The sequence below is a fragment of the Fistularia commersonii genome, chromosome 33 (assembly GCF_037954325.1).
Source record: "Fistularia commersonii isolate RoL2024-O1a breed Wild chromosome 33, RoL_Fcom_v1.0, whole genome shotgun sequence".
Classification (NCBI taxonomy): Eukaryota; Metazoa; Chordata; class Actinopteri; order Syngnathiformes; family Fistulariidae; genus Fistularia; species Fistularia commersonii.
Genome location: NC_141316.1, coordinates 9,189,078 through 9,210,216, shown reverse-complemented (window position 1 = coordinate 9,210,216; position 21,139 = coordinate 9,189,078). Strand labels below are relative to the sequence as shown.

Here is a 21,139-nt window from a genome sequence, read left to right as displayed (position 1 = left end):
TGCTTGGATTTTGATACAAACAGTGTTGCTTGTTTTGTATTTCCTCTGTACTTCTGTAGTTTTGTGTGGAGATGTGCACACAAACGTGTCGGCGTTTGTCATTTACCATCACGACATCAGCTTTGTATTCCACAGTGAACCCGGTATATATCTGGTGAAATTCAGTCATTTTCCCCCTGCTTTGTTTTTTTTCTACATGAAACAAAATCAAAACATTTGAGATTAATTTGAAGGATAAAATGGAAATTCAAATTAGACTTTGTCCAAACCGCTTGTCTGTTGCTTGTAATCCCATCCTCTACAAATTCCTGAAAAACGATTACTCACTTTGTCCTGCTGACCTTTCTCGTGGAGCCAGGTTAAATGTAGACGCTCCCCGGACTAAAGCTAAGACTCCAGCGAAAGCTAAATGACCGAGTAGATTAAGCGTTCAAAAGAACATGTACGCGTCCTCCAATCGTGTCCATTCGGTCCCTAGTCCCAATCCCAAGCGCTCTGCAAACGTGGTCAATATTTACAGGAGGTTTACATAATAGGATTGAAAATAAACAACTGGATGATTGAATGTGGGGAAACAGCCCATAATCTTCTTACAGGTCCTTCAATCCCAAATGACTAGAAGGCTCCGTCCGATGTGATGACTCACAAAGACGAGGAGAAATCACCGGAATCGGGGATAGAGGGGTTACCTGGTGGAGACTAGCGTCCAGATCCTCTCTTTACCCTGAAGATAAACCCTAAAAATATACCTGCCTTAATCTTCTTACGGGACGTGCGGTAGGAGTTAGTCTTTTGCTACCACACACACACACACACACACACACACACACACACACACAAGTCTTAGAGCTACTTAATTCCCGACATGTAAAAGAGGGCTTCGGCATCTCGAGCCCGGCTTTATGGTCTCTGGCGTGGAGTCTCTCCGCAGCCCGAGTCCCGACATCATGAGCATGTCGAACCTCCTGAACCTCAACAGCCTGGGCCGGATCTGCGGCTCCAGTCCCAGCAACGATATGGTGGTGCTGGACCGCGTCAAGAGGAAGAACTCCGTCCGCCGCATGTCCATCATCGAAGACGGCGAGCTGGCGGAGGTCCTCTACCTCATCCCGAAGCAGTGCATGATGGAGCAGCTGCCTTTCCTCGACCCCAACGACTACATCCTGTGCGAGAAGCTGGCCGGCATTCCCGCCGAAGTGTCAGGTACCCGAGAGTATCTTCTAGCGTTACCGGTGACCTGTTTCCTCCTCGTGTGTGTTTGTGGAAGAAATGAATCCACGGTAAGGTTGATCAACAACAGCGAAACTTGAGCTTTATTTATTTTATAGCCAAACTTGGGGACGACAAATAGTTGTCAGGCTTAACATCATCTCATCGCTCGGTGATTTGTCGCTCCGTCGCAGTAAATATTAAGTGTTTATTGACAAACACTGTAAAATATGGCGAATCACCGACATCCATTGTGAAATACTTATATTTTGCTTATTTTTATTTTATATATTTAGCTTATTATTCCTCTTCCTTCAGCCGAAGGGAATATTCAAATCTTTGTACTTAAGACCTTAAAACACTTGATAGCCTTAACCTTGACAATTAATATTTTATTGTATTTCTTATTCTCCCTCCTCCTACTATTATCTATTATTGTTATGTTTTTGCTTGAAAGTCTGGCACAACAATTTCCTTCGGGATAAATAAAGTTGTTCTTATCTTATTTCACCTCTCTGCTAGCAAACTGTTTAAATCCGACCATGAACTTTTTACAATTCTTGCCATATTGTAGACTTATGATTGGACATCCTGTAAAGGAGCGCTGCCAAAGCGCCCGAGGCGTCAACCAGAAATCTATTCAATATCTTCGTGCAGCAAAAGTAGCTTGAGCTCCAGAGCACAAACGCACAAACGTCCAGCCGACTATGAATAATCTCATTAAGGTGGCAATTCACGTATGGCGACCTCCGGGCATGGGATAGATTGCACCGGGAATCACGGGCACAGCGGCACACACACACACACACACACACACACACACACACACACACACACACACACACACACACTCACACACACATGTCCACTGTGTTGTTGGACCACCCCTTCAGTCTTGAAGCGACAGTCCAGTCAGTCCGTCTCCTCTGTCTGATCGGCTGCAGTCGACTCTCCCCTCTGCACAAGGAGACCCGCTCTCATGAAAGAGAAAGGTATAAACTTTTGGCTTCTCGTGTGTGTGTGTGTGTGTGTGTGTGTGTGTGTGTGTTGTCCAGAGAATCTATGCTTGCAGTGTTCCCAATTTTAATCTTCGTTATTACCGGTTACTTGGACATTTTGGTTTGGTCCAGACGCTAAATCGGTGTTGATTTGTGTAAACTTAATTTTGAAGCATTAACAAAATTACAGATTTGACATTTGGAATAGTTTATAGGCTTTTCACTGTTTTAATGTTAAACCAAAGTATCGGGACCCTTTGCTTCTATCAAAGAGCTGGAAAAAGAAAAAAAAAACACGCTAGATCAAATATGTCGGCCGAATAGAGGTTTGAAACAATCCGCACACCAAAAGTGCTCCAAAAATCAAGATAATTTAGATATAGCACAGAAAAGTTATTCTCGCTGCTTACCAGAAAGGAAGCGAAGAATCACATTATCATTCCCTTTAAAATGGTGCCACAATAACATGCGGTACCAAACATTAACGCAAATTTTTTCTTTCTCATCTGAGGAAGAGCCTGTTTGCTCAAAATGTCACGCGAGAAGAAGTGTTCTGTGCTATATGGAAAATAAATTACCTTTATTTTTTTGGCGTGTGTATTTTTTCAATTTCTATTCCTTTGCTTCCATCAGTCATTTTGTTTCGTCCGGGAAAGCTGCGCGCCTTAATGAAATCTAAGATTTATCTTTAGCTACGCTCTCACAAAGCAAAGAAAACGCACCTCTTCTGGTAGAGGTCAACGTAAAAGACGTCTCCATCAGCTTTATTTAGATCATCTCCCGAATGAAACGGGATCCTCCTCGGGATCTGCGGCTCTTCTTCAGCGGCGAGTTTCATCGAGAGCCCTCCTGTAGATTTGGGGTAATCCTCTCGAGAGGCAAACAAACACACTAACCAAGACGCCGAGAACAAACCCCCCCCCCGGCCTCCGTCGCCGCGGTAAATATAGAAACGTGCTGACAAAAAAAAAAACGTCCGCCAAGTAGGGAGAAGTGTGAGCGCAGCTGTCGGGGGTCAACGGCGAAGGAAAACCAACACAGAGCCGCGTTTTACTTCGTTCTCTGGGATTTGCAGAAGCGCGAGGAACGCAGACGTTCCGCCGTGGCGACCTGTGACCCCCTGTGGAATCCGGCGCCGCTTCCATCATTTCAATAAACGCCGTCACGTTCCCGCCGTAACCCTCCGAGCGTGAGTTTTTTTAAATATCCGGTCCACCGTGTATCTCCGTGACGTCTTTGCTGATTTGCTCGAGGAAATCGAAACAAGCCGTTGAAAACTCCGCCAGTTAGCAAGCGATGCCGCGGCCGGAGGCGGTTTAGGCGACCGGCCGGTTCGGTGCCTCTCACGTTTCCCTCCATATGCCGCCTTTCTAAATCCAACGTTTGCTAATACTTAACAGAATATCAGCTTCGCATTCTGGGCGAGTTTAGAGAGGGACTGAGCGCCGCCGAGGAATCCAACCCGAAGCGGGAACACACTGCGTGCGTGTTGACAACAGGTAAAACCGTGCAAGCGGCGGCGTGCACGTGCGAGGATGATTTTATGCGACGATTAAAACCGAACCGACGTCACTTTTCTTCCTCGCTCTATAAACTCCTGTTACTGAAGGAGCCGCAGGCAGGAATGAAAACCAACCAGTGCAACCGAGGCTTTCTTTGTTTGTCTCTTTGAATGCATCTTGAAGGTCAAGGACGGTCTCCAAAGCGCTTCCCTCTCCGCGAATAATCTCTGATATGCATCAGCGCGTCTCAGTGTTTGTTTACATATTCAGGAGATCTGATTGGACGACTCTTTCCACGCCGACGGTCACCCTCAGACCCCCGATGGCTTGACTTCTGCTTCAAAAACTGCTCACTGAGAACTTCATGTTCACCTTTGAGAAGCGCTGTCTCATAATCTTGTTTGTTGCTGCTTACACGCCTGTCGCCGTGGCGACAAATCCCCCCCACCCACCCACCCCGTTGTGGGCCAGACTGGGGGCCACATACCGATCGGTACCTTTCTCAAGGCGTTCCCCAGGCAGAATCTTAGAGTCCATCTCTGAGTCACAGGTGTGGCGGGTGTGTTTGTCATGTTGGCCCCACACACACACACACACACACACTCAGTGACACATTCCTGTTTGTCTCGCTCTCCTTTTAGCTAATCACATTCGGGATGTTTCAAGTGGGCCGTGATTAGATTGCAGAGGCATCTGGTGTTTCTGCCTGCCTCTACCTCCGTGGAGATGGAGCGAGAAGGCGTGGGAGGGGTTCTGGCTCCAAACTACACGCCACAACGTGACGCAGGTTGGACCCACGAGGGGGCGGAGGTGGGGGGGCGCCGCTGTCGAGGCCCCCGCATGGCGTGTTCTTCCCCCCCTGCGTATGTTCCCCAGGGGCCGGTCGTGTCCATAAAACGCTCACGTGGATAATCGTAACTGTGTTTCTTCCTGCAAACAAAGCCGGTCTGGACCTCGCCGGCGTTATGTAAGCGCTGAGACAATGATGGCGATGGGTAATGGGATGATCGGCCCCGGCAAGTCACACACACACCTCCGGTCAGCAGGGGAAAGCTTGTGTTTTTCGATGTGCCGTGGATTTCTGGTTTTTAGGGCTCCACTGGAAGCGCTCAACTTCGGAGTCGGATGAACTAAATGTGAATTAAAACGTATTGATTTTTCTCGCTCTCTCGCAGTGCTGCACGCTCGGGATGATTGTCACCCCGGCTCTCCGGTGGGGAGGCAGAGCGTCCGCTGCTTCCGGTGCGGGGAGCCTTGCAGAGGGAAGGTGCTGCGAGTCCAAACCAGCCATTTCCACATAAAGTGCTTCACCTGCAAGGGTGAGTGTCCCCCTGCGTTTTGGATTCACATGGAGATTTTAAGAATAAGACAGATGCGTGGCTGGAATCAGCTATGTTGTAATGCAAATTTATGAATCTTGTCAAAATCTACTTCAACTGGACTTGAAATTCTTCACTTGAAGATGTTTCGCCCCTCAGTTTTTGTTTCATTTAGTTTTTCTCTACATCAATATGATAGGTAAATGTACCATATATGATGAAATAACATGACAGGAAATAATAACATAAATATCACGGGTGAAAAAAAAAAATCAACTCCACGTTATGATAGGATTCTCATGACAGGTGCCCATTGTTTAGGCTTCAGAAGTCTGAATGAATATGTCATTTGCTCCATCTGGTAGATGTCCCATACTTTTTGGATCTATATATTAAATTTAGGGGGATCTGGTTTTAACCACCTAACCAGCCTTTCTCCGAGAGACTGAAGAAGCCTTTCGAATACGGGGTGAAACATCTTAAAGTGAAGAAATTCAAGTCCAGTTGCCGAGACCAGATTTTTGACAAGAATTCATCACGGCCCGGATGACTGAGGACCTCCACAAATATGTGCTGAGTTGAAAGCCCGAAAGCTTTCACTCATGTAACCAAGAGAACTGCTATGCAAGTCATTCTTGGGAATGCACCAAAACATAGTTCAGCTGGTTAGCTTTAAATTGATCAGACCGTCCTGCTCATTCGTTGTTCAGAACAAGGGTGCAATCAAATCTAATTTGGTGGAAAACATTTTGCACGCACAATGGCCTGTTGTGAGAAGTCCCCGTGCTGCCGTGTTTCCGAGTTACCGCTCCGCGGAACACATAGTTTCCCAGCGGGCCATTGTCCGCTCTAATTGCCGCTGACGTGCCTCTCGCTTCGGGGTTGATGCTTGCAGATGAGAGAAACAAGGGCATTTTGAGAGCGGGAAAAAAAAAACACGCAGTATCGTTGGTAAAAATGATATGCTGCCTGGCGTCCATTTGAACGGTTAAGAAATGATTGTGCTGCCGGATGAAATGGGAGAATGGACGTGTTATAACAACCACAAGTCCTCCCAGGAGTCTGCAAGTTTTTAATAAAACAACACGGGGGCCATTTCTGCCCCCTTCTATTTTAAATAGTTTTCCTCCAAATAATAGCCGTGCACACTGCGAGCGACTGCCAGGCAAGAATAGAACCGCATTAATCTGTCCTTGGCATTTCCACGCGTTCTGCGTGGCGAGCGTACCCGGCTCGGGTGAACGCCGCCGCCGCCGCCGCTTCCCTCTGCTTGTCCTGTCACCGGGCGGATCGGCGCTCGCTCTCGACCAATCGGGGCGACCGCTCGGCCTCATGGACGGAAAGAGGTGTCGTACGGCCCTGATGGGATTCAATATGCCGTTCACTGATCGCCCTACAAACATCGTCCGACGCTAGCGTGCTCTCACAAGTCTTCACTCGCATTACAAACCCCCTTTTCTTCGTTTTCCTCCCCAGTTTGCGGCTGCGATCTGGGTCAGTCGGGCTTTTTCATCAAAAGCGGCGAGCACCTGTGCCCGCTGGACTTCCAGCGGCTCCACGGCACCTTCTGCAACAACTGCGGCGGATTCGTGGAGGGAGAGGTGGTCACGGTCCTGGGGAAGGCCTACCACCCGGCCTGCTTCGTCTGCACAATTTGCAAGTAATTCTAAAAAAAAAAAAAACAAAAAAAACACGGAGGCGCGTTTTTTGCCGTTTTGTTTTTGTGTGGGACCGAAAAGCCACGGTGTGTCGTGTGGGTTTCAGGCAGCCTTTTCCCGCCGGGGACTGCGTCACCTTCAGCGGGAAGGACTGCCTCTGTCAGCACTGCATTAGACCCCTGTCCTCCAGTCCAGACGTCAAATACTCCGAGAGTGAGTATACTTTCCTTTTTGCTCCAAGGGTGTAGCTTCCAGGAGCGGTAAGTGAGCCATCGAATATTTCAGAACATGAAGCCACACTTCATGCACCGGGATGTAAAAGTCATGCACCACCCTACAGCTTCTCCGCCGTGTCACGGTCATCTCCGGTTATCTCCGCCGCTAATCCTGCGCTCGGTTCCCATCCCAGCTATCGTTGGTCGAGCGGTCGACCTCAGGGTCGCATGTAGAGACGGCGATCCACCGTCTCGTTGGCACGTCGAATCCATACATGCAACCGTTCGCTGACGCACAGTAGGAGGAACCAGCGTGATGTTTGAAACGCTAACCTCTCCGTCGCCCTGATCGTCGCTTCATTTTCACCCTCCGCATTCCAGCCGGTAGATGGTGACAGAAGATCGCGGGGTGGACGCGGCGCGGTCGGGGAGACCAAAACGGCGATCTAATCTGATGAAAAATGTTTGAACGGTTCGAGGAGGTTTCTGTTTTTGAAGCCCGCCGGCAGACGTCCCAGCTGTCAGCCGGTAAGCCAGGGGAGGCGGCGGAGGGGCCGAGCGTATCTTTGGCGGAGACGGCGCTGAGTCACCGATTCGTGTTCTCCAGCTCAACACGCCCACAGCATGCTGCCAGCAGCGCGGACACGCTGCGCATACCCTCTGTTTACAAAGCCTGCGTCACGCAGAGCCTCGGGTAGCTGCTTGAGAGGAACGGGAGAATGAAATTATCTCCAAATCGAATCCACTTCCTGTTCCTCTCATTCTCACGCAGTCCGCCGCCTGCAGAAAGCAAAACAGGAAATGACGTCTGAATCCGTGCGGATTTTAGAAGAACGTCCCATTAATGTGGGAGCCTCATTACGGTGTGTGTGTGTGGAAAGCAGGGTGTGATGGAAGCGGGATCGTCCTCGCCAGTGGAAGGTTTAGTTTAGTCTCGGTCAGGCTGAGAACACTTTGAACAGAAACAAAATCGCATCGGGAACAGGGCCGAAGACCGAACGCTCGTGCTTCTCCAATTATTTCATTTTCCTGCGTCAGTAGCCGCGACGTGCCGAGAGGTCCTTGTGACTTCATCGCAATCAGATTTACAAACATATGATTCCGACAGAGTAGCTTATTCACCAGCGTTTGATTGGCAGCAGTTGACGGGCTATGTTTAAAATCTCATATCAGCTTTCCTCACACATACAAACTGTAGCACACAAAAAAACACATTTAATTGACTTACCTTTATTTATAAATGATATCCATGCGAGTCCAATTTAGAAAATTGTCGAAGTTTGGATATGTAATCCTCCATTTTGAAAGCGAGGAGAGGAAAAAATAAACGGACGGCTGCACTTGACTTGCTAACTCTAGCTTGCTGTCGTGTATTCTGCAGCCGAAGAATCGCTGGATTCAGGAGCGCCCCCTAGCATGAGGCAGGAGGACTGCGTGCCTCTCCCAGTGGCTCTTCGCAGCTGTTTTATGATTGTTCAGCACAAGAAGCTAGTAACACACGTACAGCTGTTGACAAATTAGAAATGTAGTTCAATAAGCAAAAGTGTTTAAACATTTTAATAGCAACAAACAGAGAGACAGCGATATGGTCTTACTGCAGAGCATGCAGGCAGTCAGCTGTCATTGCGCGATCTACGTTGAGGCTCAACAGTGCGCGGCCTCACTGCACGTCTCTTCTCGGTAAATGTGAAAATAAAAACAACCTAAAATTGGTGAATTGAAATGAAAAGTACCTCGATAGTGCAAACCACTGATAAATATAACCCTTTAATTCTTTCTTTCATTTGACATTTTTTCTTTCCAAGATTGGTAAGTGAGGCACTGCCTCTCCTGCCTCACCTGACCGCACTTCTCTGGTTGCCAGGGAGCACAGGGTACACAGCAGAAAGCAAGAGGATCAGTGATCTGGCAGCGATGCCAAAATGTACAATCAGTTGAATCATTGCAGAAAAAAAACAAGCGCGGAAACACAAACAGCCGTGCTGAGCGAAGGGGCGGCGGCGCTTTCATCTGAAAATCTCACATGGCAGCGAGTGTGAGGGTCGAGGGCTGGAGCGCCGGGGCCGACAGAAACGCGGATGTTCGGAAAAACAAAAACAAAAAACAAACGAGGAGACGTGGCTTCGGGTCCAAAGAAGACATGGGCTTAGACAGAACCGAGCCCTGCGGCCTTCGGATCAGTATTCCAGGGTGCAATGTAAAAACACCGCGTGTTATTTGATAACATTTTTCTCATGGTTCTGCTTCTGAAATGTCAATAAATCAATTTAGAACTATTTAAAACTCCCCCGCCCCGTCCTCAAGTCTGATAATCTCCGGCAGAACCGGAGAATGGCGGCGTGCAACCCTTCTCCTAGCTGGTCTGGAGGCGTCGGACCTTCCCTGCGCCGCCTCCCTGCTGGGGATAACGCTTAACTCTCCACCTTAACCTCCTCCTGACCTTTTAACTATACCTACCACCGGTGTCAACAGGAAACCCAGACTGGATTAGGGGGATCTCTCCGCAGGGGTGCGTAACCTACCTGATTAGTAAACGCTAAAGGCTGTAAAAAGGTTTAAAACGTCTTCTTTTTTTTTTACCTCCATCTGAAATCTAAACCCGAACCGTTCTTGTGAATAAAATAAAACATATGCCGAAAATCCACAGGTTAATTCCGAACAAGGTGTCTGACCGATGCCTTGTTGCTTCGCTTGAGCGCAAACCGCATGGGAAGGATACTAACTGATAATTAAATGCGTTAAATTGTCCTGTTATGACTTTTTACGGTTATTGTTTGTGTGTTTCAGACTGCAATGGCTGCGGCAGAGACATCAAGAACGGCCAGGCGCTGCTGGCGCTGGGCGGCCAGTGGCACCTCGGGTGCTTCAAGTGCAAAATCTGCAGCAGAGTTCTGAGTGGAGAATATATCAGCAAGTAAGTATATCTTTGATTCTGTTTGCAGATGACATTGTGATCTGAGCGGGGAGCAGGTGGAGGTACAGTATGATCTGGAAAGGAAAGGAATGAAGTTTAGTCGCAGCAAGACAGAATATATGTGTGCAAATGAGAGGATCTCCAGGGAGCGGAGATCAAGAAGTTGGGGGAGTTCAAGTACAGAGGCCCCTTAAGATACAATTTTAATTGATTTGATGAATTTGAATTTGACGATTATTAAAAAAAAATACACCAGTAAGCACAAAGATATAAAATGATGCCAAACAAGAGAGAGGAACATGACCAACTACCCGAACCAAGTGGCCGAGGGATGTTGGAAGATGTGAGGAGTTCTTCAAAATGAGAGCGGCGAGCAGCGCCAATTCGGACGATGCGGCGGCGTCATGGAGTGTATTCGAGTAGCCGTAGGTCGCTTGATACGTACCGCGCAAATTTTTTATTTTTCTTAGGGTCAACAGTCCAGAGCGTGGGAGAGTCTGGAAAAGAGGCAAAGAAATTTCTGGACTATTGAGCGCACCCGACTATAAGCCGCACCAGCTAAAAATAACAAAAATAAATATATGTGTACATATATAGGACCCGCTAAACATGAGGTGCCTCATGTTTTAGCATGAGATATTTACACAGAAACATTTTTTTTAAACTTTTAATTAAATACATACCGGTAACATCCACAAATACGTGCTGGAAATGCCTTTTTTTCCCCAAACTGGAACACGGCTGATGAAAAAGTTTAATGATAAATAACACAGTGTTCAAGGTGTTCCTAGAGGGAGACCAAAGAGAAGATTTATGGATGTAGTGAGAGAGGAGGATACAGAGAATAGGGTTCGATGGAGAAGGGAAAAGCCCAAAGGAAAAGAAGAAGAAGAAGAAGAATTATATCTTTGATTTGCTTTCTTGTTAGAAAACTTCCCCCTGCAAAGGATCCTCTTGTTAATAAACCCATGGTGAATGTGCTCAGGAGGGAAAAGTATACACAAGTATATAAATGTTTTCAATTTTACTCAAAATAAACCATGTTGCTTTCAGTTCTAACCAATGACAGCAGAGAGAAGAAGCACGATTTAGATTTGCATAATTACATTTCTAATGCGCGGCACAAATACTTCTACCCGGATATGAGGAGTGCCTTCATTCCTGCAGGTTTTATTAGTTTCTATTCATGTGCGTGTTTTTCCCGTCGTTGTAAAATCACTGGATTTATTCATAACCTAGAACGAAGGAAAAACCCTTCAAAAAAAAACAAAACACAACTAAATATGTATATATTCTTTTTTTTTTCTCCTTTGCAGGGATGGTGTCCCGTACTGTGAGAGGGACTACCAGATCCAGTTCGGGATCCAGTGCGAAGCGTGTCAAAAATACATAACCGGAAAAGTCCTGGAGGTCAGGAGTGTGAGAGGATTGAACGGATTAAATATTAATAATAATTAATTATTAATAATAAATATCTTCTACTGAGTTGACGATCATCCTGTGGAGTCCGGCCAGATTGTATTTAAATGGGGCCAAATCACAACGTTTTCCACGTCATTTAGTGGTTTCCGCCATGTCATACGATAGATCTTGATGTCAAATCCGGCGAGAGCCGCGCACATTTACGCTCCCCGGTGAAAAAACGGCCTTTACTCGTGTGAATCTTAACACGTATCTGGACGGCGCTGATCCCGTCTTCTCCTGCTCCAGGCGGGCGACAAACATTACCACCCCAGCTGCGCCAGGTGCAGCCGATGCAACGCCGTCTTCAAAGAAGGGGAGGAAATGTATCTGCAAGGTTTGTCGGGATCCAACACGAGTCCGAATAAACCGCTTGTTTTTGGGTCGCAGCTGAACGTCCGGCGATGTTTGTTTCCCCGCGCAGGGTCGACGGTGTGGCACCCGGACTGCAGGGACGTCGGCAGATACGACGACAGGGTGAGGCCCGAGTGGAAAAACCCGCTATTTGATCATGGCCGTCAAAAGCGTTTGAGTTGAATACGTGAGGTAGAATATTTGACCGCCTGGTGGCGACCTTAATGCGCCGCGTTGCCCTCTGCAAAGTTTAATAGAAGCAACGTGTCCACATTTTCTCCTTCTTCCCAGGTCAGAAGACCCAAAACCCCTTGTCTTGATTTCTATTACCCCCCACATGAGCTGAAGGTTAATATCGCCATCGGGCCTGCGGGTCGATAGCTTGATAGAGCGAGCGGGCTGCAGTCTCATGACCTGAGATTAACCGCACTGGCTTTTTCCCCATGCAACCCTCACGCATCGCGCTCTGGAAAAGATTCCAGAATCGTTTGGTGTTTGCATGTAAAAAAAGAAATGATATTTTTTGGGGGGGGGGGTTTTATAGCGAGTGTCTCTACATGTCACACATGGCCTTCGGATGAGTCGGCTTTGGCGGCATCTTGCATGAGCTGCCGGTGATTTTCCCGTCCGTACGGTTGAATCACCGGCGCGGCTGCTTTCCCCTCATCATGCAAACGGCTTCCAGTTTTCATTTGTTTGTCGCCTTTAAAAAAAACCCAGGCAAGAGATATTTTTTTTAATAGGCAACATCTGTTTTTCACTATGATTGCATTATCACACACATCTAGAATCCGTGTTCGGACGTCTGGAGCATTTATCATTTTGCGCTTCGTCAACAGGAAGGAAAATTCACCGCTCCAAAAAATAGAGGGAACACTAAAATAACACATCCTAGTTCTGAAAGAGTTAAATATTCTTATCATATACTTTGTTCTTGACATAGTTGAATGTGCTGAGGACAAAATCACACCAAAATGATCGATGGAAATCAAATGTATGAACCCGTGGAGGTCTGGATTTGGAGTCACACTCTAACTTAAAGTGTAAAAACACACTCCAGGCTGATCTAACGTTGATGTAACGTCCTTAAAACAAGTCCAAATAAATCAGTGTTGATTCCCAAGTGGACACTTTGATTTCACACAAGTGTGATGAACTTGGAGTTACACGGTGTTATTTAAGTGTTCCCTTTATTTTTCGGAGAAGTCAGACGGTTATTTGTTGGTATAATAGTGAAGGTTTCGCACAGGACCCGGCAACTCGCTCATTATTTAACATTTAAATGATTTTCTCAATGACCACAATCATTTTGTGAGCTAAAGAAAACAATGACCAGGATAGATATTGTGATATTTGCACTCGTGCGCTATAATAATTGTGAATGAGCGTTTCCAGTGTAACAAATAAAGGGTTGCCGTCGCAGATGTGGGATTTGAAGGATTTCCGTGCTGTGCGATGATATCCAGCGTGAATCCTCTGCCATTTCAAAAAGAAAACAAGCAAGTTAAGATGTGGTAAGCTCTTTATTCAAAACGTGGGAGTAAAACCGTTGTTCTCCGCCCCTGCAGCCGCACAGATCCTCATCTGAAAGTTCCAGCTCCAGACCCGGGTCTTGCACTCCGGGGAGTCCTGGTCGCACTATCAGCGTAAGTTCTCCGGAGGCGCCTTCGCTCTCATTGCCGGCGCACATTTCACTGCGGGGTTGATGAACGTTTTGTTTACCCTGGTTTTCACGCAGGGCCGGCACAGCGACTAAAAGTCCCTTTCGCAAGACGTTTCTCTCAATACAGAAACAATAATCCAATGTGAAAGACTTTAGAAACAAATTGTAAATATAAATGTAAATATGTGATCTATTGACCTTGACTGATCGGAAATAGTTCCATCTTGCTTTCGAGGGTTAAAGCAAAATTTCTTCAATTGTGGTTGAATGACGAGGAGCGGCGCGCCTCTTAAAACGGAGGCCGGCTCATCCAGGATATCAGCCACATATTGAACGGGAATTAGGATTTGTTCACCAATTTGAATACATTGGCGATTCAGATTGAAGGTGATGACTTGGAAGTGCAACGTAAAGCAAAGACAGGTGCTGTGTGTGTGTGTGTGCGTGTGTGTGCGTCAGCGTGCTCCGCCCCGTCTTTTAGAATGTGTTTATGACCCTTTTTGTGTACCGTAAGCCACGGGATACACTCTCGTCCATCAAAGCACCACAAACCCGAGCGCTATTTAAAAAGGTGGGAGGCTATCTGTGGTGTTTGAGGGATTTAAGTGTCATTCCTCTGTAAAGTCATGTGATATGCGACCTTTGACCCTTTACCTGAGATTACCTGCACCTCCTGTTCCTCTGTGCCCCCCCTCCCCCCCTCCCGCCCCGCCCCGTCTTCTTCCTCCTTTCCTCTGGTCCCAGGCAAAAGTAGATAATGAGATCATTGATTACCGGGACTTAGCGGCAATTCCCAGAGTCAAGGCTATATATGATATAGAGCATCCCGATATGATATCCTATAAGACGCAGAACGACAGCTCCTCTGCTCTGGACCACAGGGGCAACAGGCAGAGCTCTGCAGAGGTAACCTGCTCCAACACTCCCAGATTTACTCAGTGACATGCTCTGCTGTCCTACTATCACTTTTCTTATTGTGTGTGTGTGTGTGTCTGTGTGTGTGTGTTTACGTCCGGCTGTGTTTGACTGTTTGCACAGAAAAGAAAATCCTTTTTTTTTTTTTTTTTTTTTCATACGAAGTAGCTGCAGCGTGTAAAAGTTCCTTTTCTTTGGGTACTGATACACACCGAGACATGGCAACATATGAAGAGCTATTTGTCAAATATATTTAGTTTATTTTCTCAATATTCACTTATTTTAAGGTAAGATAAACTTTATTTATCCCCATTGGGGAAATTCTTTTGTCACAACAGCGCAACAGTTAGTGTCCATAAATATGAGTATAAATATAAATAGAGAGACAATTAGAAAATAGCAAAAGACATCCACAAATAAACAGACAGCAGAGAAAACAACAACAGCAAGGGTAAGAATGGAAAACAGAATAGAGGAAAAATTAAATCTTTAATGTAATGATAGGATGATGTCAGCATTTTCCAAACAATACATTAAAAAAAAAATCCCCTAAATCAGTATTTCTAATGTTAGGTTTCATGATTTTCGATGTAAAATCAAATGAATTATAAAATATCACCCCAGGTGTTATCTTATTTATTCAATCTGGATTTGTACTTGAATTATTAATAACATATACATTTCCCATCCTTCTAGTCACCTGGAAATGTCTCTGAAACCACAGAGGTGAGTTATCATCCCTCCGTTGTCAACGGTTACCGAGACACGGGGTCTGAGAGGTTCATTAAAAACGACGTCTTCCTCTTTTCAAAGGAGAGTTTTGAAATAAGGAAAAGAATACCCAAGTCTGCAAGTCACGGCTCCTTCGGAGGCCCTGCTTCGTACAACCGCAACAGCTACACCCCGACTCTGCCCAGATCCCCGCAGCACTTCCACCGGCCTGGTAGGAGGAGCTCGTCCTGCACAATTCTCCCATCTTCTCGCTGCCTTTAGTTTGCAGAAGTCTTCCCCCCCTGTAGGGTCACCGGTGATTTCACCACCTTCTGTCTTCTCTCCCCATGATTCCCCGCTCCCCCACCCCCACGTGACCACCTCTTTCCCGGAATAACCACAGGGTTACTGCTTTCTCCCCCCCTAATCTCTAGCAGCGACACCTGCCCCACCTCCCCTTTATGTCACCACTTTCTTCTAAATAACACCCAAGGTAAGGCCCGCTCCTTGACCGACGATTTCCCCTTCCGCTTCTCATTTGGTTTGCATTTGCACACGCCGACGCAAACCCCTAAGGGAGCAGCGGTTGATCGAAAAGGGTTTTTTTTTTAATTTTTTTATGGGATTCAAAGGTCTGTTCGTGGAAACGTGACTCAGTCCGAAGGCAGCTTTGGACGATAAGATTTGTGACTCAAAGGCAGCAGGAACGGCGAGTCATGTTTCTCCTTTTGTGCCCGTGTCCCCGTTCCAACATCCTGCAGCTCACGGAGTTACAGCCGAATCAGAACGGGCGTTTTTAATCAGAAACCTCCATGGCTTTTAAATTCTCTAATAAATACAAGCTTCTTCTCAATGTCGTGTCCGTTCACAGAGGGGACAAACACATTGGCTTTATTATAAACGCATGTGTTGTCTTCTGCAGTTAGAGTGATGGATTCTGACCGGCCGCTTTGCTTTGGTTGGAAATGGAATCGCTCGAAACCGCCAGCCGTCCGCGAGGACGTGATTTGCCATCTTGATATTTTTTTTTATCGAGTCATTTTCAACACAACTACTCTCAACTGTTATTTACTAAAAAAAAAAAAAAAAAAAAAAAATTAACAACGCACAGACTGACTCATGTTGGAGAATTCGCTGAACCGACTGACCTGTTTCCTTCCCCATCTGCAGACCAGGGTTACGACATGTACAAAAAGCCCCCGATCTACAAACAGCGAGGTACGGCACCGCGTTTTTCTTCTCTCCCTGACCCAGTTAGTTATCATGCCAGAGTCTCCAATTAACCTGCGGCATGATTTGGGCCGAGGGTGCGGCGGTTAGCGCTTCCGCCTCACAGCTCTGCGGTGAGTCTCCGTGTTCTCCCCGTGGGGTTCCTTCCACGGCCCAAACACATGCAGGAGGTTCACTGGAGATGCAGATGTGTGAATGTGAGGGTGATCGGTTGTGAGTCCCTACACGTGGTCCTGTGGTAAACTGATCGGTCACCTTCGACCCCCGAGATACAGATAATGAATAACTAACCCGGTGCAAAAAAAAAAACAACGGTCATTTAAAAGGAAAAAGTAGTCGTACTCAGAGCGTGTTGTTCTCTTGCCTGGTGTTTTCTTTAAATAACTGGCGGAAACATCAGAACCCGGCTTAACCTCAGCGATATTTGTTTCAAATGATGAAAGCGTAAGTGCACAACGGGCGCCTTTCTGAGAAGGTAGTTTTACAGAGCACCGAGTAAAGGCTGAGAAAAGAACTTGGCAGAGAATATTTTACTGGGTAAGACTGATCTGATTGCAGACTCAGACCAAGTTAATCTAACTGTTGTTTGTTTTTGACACAGGTCCAAATTCCTCTACATCTCAAGCGTCCTCCCTGCCCGGGTACGGCTGCAACGGCGACAATCCGGTAAGAGCCCGGCGACAGGACGCTGCATTTGATTCTTTTTACATTTCCTGAGTTGTTGGCTGCAGAGAAACCGGAAAAGAAATGAAAAAAAATCACGCATTTGCTTCTCATTTAGCCGCGCTCTGCAGATTTGTCCCAGTACAGCAGCGACAGATTCAGGGGTGAGTGTGGAAACAATCACAATTCACATCATGTTCATCAGTGCGTTCATTAGCCTATTGATCGTACTTTGTCGTAGTTAAACTAATTTTCCGGTTCGCTTGTCTTTCACTTTATCTCCTGCTCATCAGACGTCAAGGTATGTGGTCGGAGGTTCACCTCTCCGTACGATAGACTGACCTCACCGTTCTCACCCGTAAACGATCACTTTCATTTCCGATTTGTCATTAACCCGCTCGCATCTCCGTCCATGTAGATACGGCATCTATCTGTCACGCCGCTAACTCTGTAACCTCGTGCAATTAAAAGGCGCTAGTTGTCTCTCAGCTTTAAACCGTAGCGATTGTGCCGAGCTGTTTTCCCCATAGCGTGTGTCTGCTTCGTTCTGTAGCTCAACATTGACGGTGCATTAGCTGGAATGGACCGAGGGTTTTCAATGCCTAATTTGTTGGAGCCAAAAGCAAGTATTTATTTATTTTGTTTGTTTGTTTCATTCAAAGCTTGATTAATTTTTTGCTAATGTAGTTAAGTCTCCCCGCACAGTGACATGCATACGAAGAGCATTCGACGGCTTTGGTTTCGTCACACACACTTCAAATAATTGGATTCTCAGAAAGACGTTGCAGAAGACGAATCGTTCGTCACAATATTTGATAGTGATAAAATCTGCAACGCAATAAACGAATTGGACAACATTCATAGTAAATTAAATATAGTTTTAACTAAGATTATCCCATTATATGTTTAACCTTTTCACATCAGTAGGTTACTTAGCGTGTGTGATTATTAACTTTGCAGCCTGTATCGGCCTTCTGCAGGTCTATCCATATGAAATGCTCAAAGTTGCCAACAGAGGACGGGTGAGGCTTCCCAAAGAAGTGGACAGAACAAGACTTGAGGTACAGAAATGGGGCGGTGATCCAGACATCAGCGGATATGTCATAAAAATAGCATAAATATGATACGAGCTTATTGTGATGTATTTTTTTCTTGCATTCCTTGACAGCGTCACCTGTCTCCAGACACGTTCTTTCAGGTCTTCGGTATGGAGATGCAGCAGTTTGACAGACTCCCTCTTTGGAAACGAAACGACATGAAGAAGAAGGCGAACCTCTTCTAAACCCGGCCTGATGCGTGTTTTATGGTTGCTATGATATGCGGTGCAACAAAAGCCCCTCATATCTATCTGTATTCCACGTAAAATAGAAATATTTGTGGAGACAAACAATCAGCCCGCACATGTTACATTGCGCGGGCCGGTGCTGTGAATGATATTTATCGCACCTCCAAGCAGGCGTGAACATGAGAACTCTACATGGGTGAGCCAGTATCTTCTGTATTTTGTTCGTCCAGCCTCTTCATGGACACTGTTCATATTGGACAATTTAACTGTTTGGTTGTTTTTTTTTTTGTTTTTGTTTTTTTTATTCAGGCACCCCTGAAATCTAGTATGCAAGCTGGAGATTACTTAGCCAAAAGAAGGGCGAATGGCAAAAAGCTGGCCGTCCATCTTGGAGGCCAATAGGTAGTGAACATTTTTGTGACTTTCACTCGTGATGAGAATCTCTCCTTCGCTAACTTCAATGCCTTACATGAAAAAGAGCTTCACGGAACTGTCAGATCATGTGACTTAATGACGGCCTGAACGTGTGCAGTCGATATTTAAAAAGACAGGAAGGTAAAGTTAAAGCGAGCAGGCAAAACACTTGAAAGGTTACAGCTTAAATCCCAAGAATGTTTCAACATGTACTTTCATGCATAAGAAAATGTTACAACAGAGTTGAGGGTCCTCAGCTCGGACCCCTGGAGCGACGCGACCGCTTTTCATAGACAAAAACAAGACCTCCCTGAAGTATCAATGAATGTTTCTGCTTGCCTTCTTAAAATGAGAACCACAGACGCCAGAGCGCCGGGGTCTCGGCTGCCGTTTGATGGTTAGTGACATCATAATCCGGTTTGAAATTATAATCCCGCAGAAGAGTATTCCCGTATCACTTGATATTGCAGTGCAGAGGCCGGATTCATTAGACGGCGCAAACCATTTTATAACGCGTTGCAAACTTCTGCCCCGCACGCATTTTATCAGTGTTGTTATGTTACGTGTCGTCACATTTGCTTAGGATATCGTCTGCGTGTAATGTTTTGATGCGTGTCGTGTCTGACACCTTTACATTTTCAGCGCAAATCTAAATTAAATGTTCTGTACTGTGCAGTAAATCAACGCTTAAGGCGATTCACCGCGTACGCTTGTTTTTGTGTTCCGTCTTTAACCAGCCTGAGCACACGTACTGTATATATTTGCGTTTTCTTGGCATTGCTGTCCCAATACATCACCTCAAGCGCCCTAAATAAAACGACACTTTGTTGGAGAATCTCTTTGGAGGACATATTTCTTTGCACACTCCTCCACGAGAATCCGTCCAAATCTGATTTCCCCAGTTTCACGTGGACTTCAAAGAACCCGCTGCCGATGACAGACGCTCTTGATCTGGTTATCTGTCGTCTGCACGGATCCTGTACCTCTGCAGCCATTATCCTGTCTGTGTGCCGCACAGGCTTCAACCACAGCTACAAATAAATATGCTAGACAGACTGAAGTGGCTGATACTCTAATCAGCTGTCTTCCTTGTCATCCAGTCTAAATCTGTGGAGGTTCTCAGTCATCCAGGTATTCTGGCCCGAGGTTGACGGACTTTCACTTTGATCTGAGGTAGATATGGGCAAAAAAAGGAATATAATTACACTATATTTGCTTGGGTTTTGAAATGCTGTCACATAAGTGGAACAAATTTGCATAATGGGTAGATTATTTCCACTTTAACACTTTTAAAAGGGAGATTCCAGTGGCATTTAAATAGATATAAACGGGATGTCTTACACAGCAGTGTGGAGCTGATTCTAAATCCATTATTGCAGTCTGCTTTAAATAACCTATTTTCAATTGCTAATTTCCAGATGCTTCAGTTTGCAAGTTTCTGTCGGCTTTTCCGCAAGATTGTCCGAAACAGCAAAGAGCTGTTCAAAAAGACCAAAAATTAGCAACGAAAAAAACGCTGGTTTACCGAGATCATGGTCAACATTTAGATAATAAGGACCGTGACTTGATGTTTTCTTTAACAATTACGTATTTTCCAGACCCACTGAGATACATGTGTATGGGTTCAAACAAGAAAAAATGAAAAATAACAACGCGTAACTATGATGATAAGCAGCAGTGAGTAGTGACCGACAGGTGGTGCTGTGCAGCCTCACATTACTTTCACCACGCTAGAAGATGTTTTCCACTCGGCACCTGTCACGTTTGGCGCAAGGTTGGATTTCAGTTATGGTATGAATACTTTTTCGCTCTTTAAATTCCAGTGTTTTGCTGATCTTTTGCACCAGGTAGAACGCGCAAACTCCACACAGAAAGGCCCCCAGTCGGAATCCAACCAGGGACCTTCTTGCTGAACACGGCACCGCCCTTAGACCAAAAACTTGCTGCAGGGTAATTGGAGACCCTAAATTGGCCAGATGTACGGAGAAACAAGTGAAAGGCTGTATGTCTTTATATGACATGTAGGCTGTATGTTTCTATATGTGGCCCCTGTGACAAGTCCGGGCCTCTCCCCACATGTCGGCCGGGATAAGCTCAGGAGCCCCAACCCTGAGGAAAGTTAAGGTTATGACATGAAAAATGGAATTCATACTTCGCTTATTCCCACCCACAGTTACTTTCCAGCCCTGCCCAGCTCATAAACTCGCTTACAGAGGCTTTAAACTTTAGCATGCCCGCACCCATGGCAGGTCAATTCATCGACATGAGTCACCTCAGTTTCACTGGTTGTATTTTGCATGCATTCTGCAGGAGCTCACCATGTACCAAATACAAAAAAATTACCAAAACTCAAATGCTGTTGCAAATACATCACTCTATTTTACTGCTATCGTGTCCTGTTATTGCGGGTTCTGAAGATTAGCAGACATAGCAATGAAATAGATACAAGATTCAAATCGTTTATCGTCACATGTAGTGTTGAAACCAGTTTCCCTGTACAGTGAAATTCCTACTTTGCTCTCCGCAGTGCATTGGGATTTGTGCAGGTAGAAGAGTGTAAACATTGTTGTAAATATGATTATAGATATGAATGTGAACTTGAGTAGAGTACAGTGCAATAAGACAAGT

The 21,139-nt window shown here is 45.8% G+C and overlaps 1 protein-coding gene across 1 annotated transcript; it reads left to right on the top strand.

Annotated features, from left to right (window-relative positions):
* Nucleotides 1-812: 812 nt before the first annotated feature.
* On the top strand, nucleotides 813-20,868 carry LOC147214959 (actin-binding LIM protein 1-like). Its single transcript, XM_086140250.1, has 20 exons — nucleotides 813-1,203; nucleotides 4,885-5,028; nucleotides 6,505-6,688; nucleotides 6,793-6,899; nucleotides 9,689-9,815; nucleotides 11,132-11,225; nucleotides 11,526-11,613; nucleotides 11,701-11,753; nucleotides 11,922-11,978; nucleotides 13,199-13,276; nucleotides 14,038-14,199; nucleotides 14,905-14,934; nucleotides 15,022-15,196; nucleotides 16,066-16,137; nucleotides 16,751-16,815; nucleotides 16,931-16,976; nucleotides 17,106-17,197; nucleotides 17,366-17,434; nucleotides 17,793-17,873; nucleotides 17,981-20,868. Exons 1-20 carry the CDS (start codon nucleotides 903-905, stop codon nucleotides 18,092-18,094), a joined length of 2,139 nt encoding a protein of 712 aa, XP_085996376.1. The 5' UTR covers nucleotides 813-902; the 3' UTR covers nucleotides 18,095-20,868.
* The last annotated feature ends 271 nt before the right edge of the window (nucleotides 20,869-21,139 follow it).